A 6,153-nucleotide genomic window follows, 5' to 3' on the forward strand; every position below is an offset into this window, starting at 1 on the left:
TTTTTTTTTTGAGACAGAGTCTCACTCTGTCGCTCAGGCTGGCGTGCAGCGGTGCGGTCTCGGCTCACTGCAACCTCCGCCTCCTGGGTTCAAGCAATTCTCTGCCTCAGCCTCCCAAGTAGCTGGGATTACAGGCACCCGCCACCACACCCGGCTAATTTTTTGTATTTTTGGTAGAGACGGGGTTTCACCATCTTGGCCAGGCTGGTCTTAAACTCCTGAGCTCGTGATCCACCCGCCTCGGCTCGTGAATGATGCCACACAATCCTATTTCAATCCTGCACTTCTGCAGTTTTCGTTTAAAACTCTTAAATGAAATTCTAATATTTCAAACCATCCTTAGTAATTCTTATGTTGCAGATTTTATCTTCACTGCCCCCTGGGAACCTCTCTGCAAAATACTTCCATTGCTACCACTCTGGGCAGAGTCGGTGTCCCCTCTCATACAGACAACCTTGAAAGCCGTCACTTGAGCCCACTGCAGTCCCTTCTCCACAGAGGCCAGTACCGTCACTCAGAGTGAAACCTCCATGTGCACAGCAGAGGGAGGCCTGCCAGGCCCGCCCCATGTGTGCCTTTCCTCACCAGCCTTCTCCTCACACCTCCAATATGGAAGGCTCGTTTTTGCTTCCTCTTTCCTTTGCCTGGGTCTTTGCTTGACTAATTCATGGCCCTTTCTCGGAGTGGCTTCCCTGGAGAGCCACTGTGTGAAACAGCACCCCCATCCTCCAGGCTACCACTCTCCGCGCCTTACCATGCTTAATTTTCTTGACGGGACTTACTAATCTCTTTGTGATTACGTGACTGCCATCTATCTTCCCCGTTAGACTAAGCTCTATGATGGCAGATTTGTTGTCATTGAGGTCTGGCTTGCCATGTGTCCCTGAGGCCCGGAGTGACTGGCACAGGGTGGGCATTCCAAAAGGGTTAAATGAGTTCCAGCTCTCCACGATGTTTTTCTTTTCTGCAAATGCATATAACACTGACGATTTTCACAGTAACCTGAAGTTGCTTTCTATTGTTCTCTGGGGGATGCCTATAGGTAGACTTATATAAAGTATTTTCTACTTATTTTGCATCCAGGAGGGAGTTACAGGGCCTAGCATTTATTTAAAACATAAATGACGCTTAAAGCTTGCTAACTTGGCACAACTTTCAATCTGTTGCTACCTGTTAGAAAAAGGACAAAGTTGTTTATATCATTCACAACATATCAGCTATTATCTAGACATAGATATTCCCCCACAAGATATGATAAAACTTAAGAAGATCTACTAGAAAAGATAAAAGAAAATCTGTCAAGAATAACATATTCTCCAGACAAATTTAAACATTTGTTTAAAACAGTGATTTCCGGCCGGGCGCGGTGGCTCACGCCTGTAATCCCAGCACTTTGGGAGGCCGAGGCGGGCAGATCACGAGGTCAGGAGATCGAGACCATCCTGGCTAACACGGTGAAACCCCGTCTCTACTAAAAATACAAAAAAATTAGCCGGGCGTGGTGGCGGGCGCCTGTAGTCCTAGCTACTCCGGAGGCTGAGGCAGGATAATGGCGTGAACCCGGGAGGCTGAGGCAGGAGAATGGCGGGAACCTGGGAGGCGGAGCTTGCAGTGAGCCGAGATCACGCCACTGCACTCCAGCCTGGGCGACAGAGCGAGACTCCGTCTCAAAAAAAAAAAAAAAGTGATTTCCACTGAATTTGGCTCTTTGCTCTTTGGCTATTAGAATTTGGCTATTAGCTCTTTGGTACATGAGTACACTTTGGAGTGAAAATAAAATTCAATATTGATTTTTAAAACCTTGTTTAAGTTATCACTAACTCACTACCACCATTAGCAAATATCCAATAAAGTCAAACAAAACATACTGCAATTGAGTATCTGTTATACTCAAAAGTCTAAACAAGAAGTTATAGCTTCATATATCGGCAGAGAATGTCAACTCTGCATTTATTCATTGAACAAATAAACTCAGATATCCAGGATAAAGACCATGTGTGAGGCACCATGGTTTGCACATTCTAGACCCCAGTCACATTTTTCACTTTATAGTAATTGAATAACTATGATAATGGTCATATTGTAACAAATACTTGGCCAGCCTAGTGACTAGCTAATTAAGTCTTTTATAAGAGTGCAACAATTTAAAGCAAAGAGAATCTTGCCTGACAATTATAGAAATTAAAATACTCCATGAAGTTTGGCAATTTATTCTGAGACTGAAAAGTCTTTCAAAAACTAAGTAGCAGCATGTAATCACCTTCAAATTACGCAATATCTACTGAATATACAGTAGTCTATACTCCACTATACAAGTTTTTCTGGTATCGGTAAAGACTGTTTGGCCATAGTTATTGTTCCAGGGTCATGTTAGTTCTTATTACCATTTAATAATATTAGGAGTTCTTTAAACATTTATATTTTATAGAACTTTATAGAAATTTACTATTTGCATTAACTGCTATGGATTGTTGTTTGATCCATAAATCCTATGGATTGTTAATCCATAGGAATGGATCAACATTTTTTAAAACATGCTTTAAAAACATTAGCAAACATTCTCTACCCTGTGTTGTGTGAACTTTGAAAAATATTGCAACCAAACAAAACTAAGTATGATGTAAGTACTGGCCTAAGGACCAGTACCACCCAAGTGTTTGCTTGTGTTGATGATTTGGATACATTTGTAGAATGTTGGGTTCTGTGTTGTCACAGAGTTGCTGCAACTACTAAGAGGCAGGGGAAGGAATGAATGGTGCTGTTGATGTCCTTAAAATACCTGGTTCTGCAGAAAACTCCCAGCAGACACAGGCTTTCAGGACACCACTGGAAAGAGGGCGTATGGGACACATGGACAAGTCACCCATTCTATTGAAAAAAAATTACATTATTGAAAGAAAAGTGTATTTTAGGAAATTGCACTCTGTTTTTACTATAACATAGTTCAAAAGCAAGCAATGCTATAGTCCTTCACGTGGTCTGTCAAAGTACTAAGAATACACCACTACCACTACCACTACCACTACCACTACCACTACCACTACCACTACCACTACCACTAATAACATATTTTGTTAGACTTTGCTCTCATCGCCTAAGCAGATGCAATCTAAGAGATAGAGAGACTTGGGGGGAAGGAGGATCATGAAATAAAACCTAATGCTTATGCTTAGCTACAATATTCCAATTACTTACAATTCCCAGTGAAAATGCTACATTAGTAATTTTCAAGTAAATTTCTTCTTGTCACTCTTCTTTAGGGACAATGTTTTCACTTGAGCTAGCTCCTGTCCTAGCAGGTTTCACAGGATTGAAAGACTCCAGCTGTTGTAGGCCAATGCCAGTTCTGGCTGCATCCTTTAACCTTTCATGGGATTTCATCTCATTCTAAGAATATGAAGTGATCTTCAATATTAAAGAACCAACATTAAACAGCAATTCTATAGGCTCTTTTATACAGCAAAGTTTCATAGGATTTGCATTTAAGTCATTTGTCAGTTCTTTACTGACATCTGGAAAATCCACCCTGATTTATAAATAAAATCAATGACACTGGCCAGGTCTTCAGGGTTTCAAGTACCTGTACAAGGACAATGCACTTGTTATTAACCCAAAAGTGCATTATAGTGCACACTATGCGTCTTGTCTGGAGAAAAGAAGCCATTGAACCAATAACAAAATCATATTTCACGTAGAGATACTTTTTTTTTTTTTTTTTTTTTTGAGACAGAGTCTCACTCTATCTCCTAGGCTGGAGTGCAATGGCGCATCTTGGCTCACTGCCACTTCCGCCTCCCGGGTTCGGGTGATTCTCATGCCTCAGCCTCCAGAGTAGCTGGGATTACAGGCACCTGCCACTACGCTGGGCTAATTTTTGTACTTTTAGTAGAGAAAGGGTTTCGCCATGTTGGCCAGGCTGGTCTCAAACTCCTGACCTCAGCTGATCCGCCCACCTTCGCCTCCCAAAGTGCTGGGATTACAGGTATGAGCCACGCGCCCGGCCCATAGAGAGACATTTGAATGAAAAAAGTCTTTGGAAAAGGTAAGAGACATAAAGTCATATTTTGGTTAGGCAAACAGCAACCTCAATACAGCACTTGTAAAGTTGACGTCCTCGAGTGCATTCGAGGACTTTGATGAAGGCCACTGGGCGAGGACCGTCATGGGTTCCATATAATCTGCAGAAGGCCTCGGTTTGCAAAGTCCTACCCAGATGAATCACCTCTGGTATTGAAAGGCCTGACTGCCCCCTGAGGTTTCTAGGAGATCCAGGTATTTTACAAATGTTTCATCTACAAACAAGTCTGGTCTGAACTTTTTTAAAAAGCACCCAAAGGCAAGTCAAGGTTAAGCGTGTCACCAGCCCCAAAGCAAGTAACCAAGGACTAGCTGGACCTCCAAGCCCTGAAGGCCTGGGCATGACCTGCTGCTGGCGCCCTAAGGCTGACTCCCGCCTCTTTCCATCTGGTACTATGTCCTGTGGGGCCCGCCCTAGGCTGGCACGAAGGTAGTCTTCCCCCACCTCCTCCTGGCCCCACTTACTGTTGCTGGACTTGAGGTCCCGGTGCAGGATGGGCACGAAGGCCTCTTCGTGCAGGTAGAGCATGCCCCGCGCTATCTGCACAGCCCAGTTGACCAGCACGTGCGGAGGGATGCGGCGCGCGCGGCGGGGGCCGGGCGCGCGCGGGTCCGGGGCGGCGTTGGCAGCGGCCAGGGCACGGTTGAGCGCTCCGCCGCGGGCGAACTCCAGCACCAGGCAGAGGTGCGGCTGCTGCAGGCACACGCCGCGCAGCTCGATGATGTTTGGGTGCCTCAGCATGGCGAAGAGCCGAGCCTCGCGCCGCACGCTCTCGGCTGCCGCCGCAGCGTCCTGCTCCGGGTCCCGGCGCGCCGCCTTCACCGCCACCTCCTGGCCCTGCCAGGTGGCGCGGTACACCTGCCCGAAGCCCCCCGCGCCGATGAGCTCCTTCAGCTCCAGCCGCTCGAAGGCGACGTGCACCGGGGAGCTGGGCCGCGGGGTTGGCGGCGCAGGCGGCGGCGCGGGGCTGGCTGGCGGGCGGCAGGGAGCCACGTAGTTGGCTGGGAAGATGCCGAGGCGCCGCTGCACCTGGCCTGCCCACCAGCCCTCGTCGCCCGACACGGCGGCGTCCTGCGACAGCACCTCCACCAGCTGGCCGCGCCGCAGGCTCAGCTCGTCCTCGCCGCGAGCCTCGTAGTCATAGAGAGCGGCCCACAGCCCCGCGCCAGCCGAGGCCGAGCCGCCCGAGGAGGTGGACGACGAGGACGCTGAGCCGCCTGGGGCTCCCCGGGCCGAGGACACCGGGGTGTCGGCCGCGCACTCGGCGCCCGGCAAAGCCATGGGGGCAGCCGTGCGGGGAAGGCGGAGCGGGAGGCTGGGCTCAGCCTCCCGGGCGGCCCCGGGCGCGCATCGTCCGGCGGGGTGGCAGTCGGCGCCGGGGGAAGGCGAGGGGGAAGGAATCGCGATCGGTGACGGCAACGATCACGGGCTTGCTGCCCAAAGGGCCCGGCCTCGGCCAGTGTTCCTGCCCAGCCGCCTCTCCTTCCGCAAAGGTCCTCGCAGCCGCGGGCGATGTCCCACCATGGTCGTGCCCAGGGCCTGCTGCCCGCCCGCCGCGCGCTCCTTAGCCAGATCCTGGGACGCCCCACCCTACCCTACCCTAGCCGCCGCCAGGCCGCCCCGCCCCTCCGGTCCATTCCGTCGCTGCCCCCCCGCCAGGCCCGCCCCCTAGGCCTGTCCCCAGGGCCTTCCCGCCCTTACTCCACCCAGCCGCCCCGCCTCTCCAGGTTCATTCCTGCCCTCCTTGACCCGTCCCGGGCGCCCAGTCTGCGCCCGCCCTATGGGCCCGCCTTCCTGGGTTCGCCCCACCCTTCCCCACCATCTGCACCAGCCCGCCCCGCCCTCGCCAGGTTCACTTCCCTTTTCTGTGCCAGTCCCCAGGCCCCGGCTCCCGGGCCCGTCCCCTACCACCTTGGGCGGGTCCCGCCCCCTGGGCCTGCCTGGCTGGTCCCGCCCCGCCCCCGCCGCAGGTGCTCCGGAGCAATGGTGAGCCGCTCCCACGTGGTCTGGGAAGCGGGGTCGGCCGTCATCCACTATATATTTTCGGGAGAGTTTAAATTAAGCCAAAGTAAGAC

The 6,153-nt window shown here is 51.0% G+C and overlaps 1 protein-coding gene across 1 annotated transcript in view; it reads right to left on the reverse strand.

Annotated features, from left to right (window-relative positions):
- Nucleotides 1-5,662, reverse strand: part of MAP3K21 (mitogen-activated protein kinase kinase kinase 21) — a 55,633-nt gene extending 49,971 nt beyond the window's left edge. Inside the window, exon 1 of the mRNA XM_017857715.1 lies at nt 4,543-5,662. Coding sequence (XP_017713204.1) covers nt 4,543-5,359 — 817 coding nt within the window. The 5' untranslated portion in view covers nt 5,360-5,662. The remainder of the gene's footprint in view (nt 1-4,542) is intronic.
- Between the last annotated feature and the right edge of the window lie 491 nt (nt 5,663-6,153).

The sequence above is a fragment of the Rhinopithecus bieti genome, unplaced genomic scaffold (genome assembly GCF_001698545.2).
Source record: "Rhinopithecus bieti isolate Rb0 unplaced genomic scaffold, ASM169854v2 scaffold_46259, whole genome shotgun sequence".
In the NCBI taxonomy this organism is placed as follows: Eukaryota; Metazoa; Chordata; class Mammalia; order Primates; family Cercopithecidae; genus Rhinopithecus; species Rhinopithecus bieti.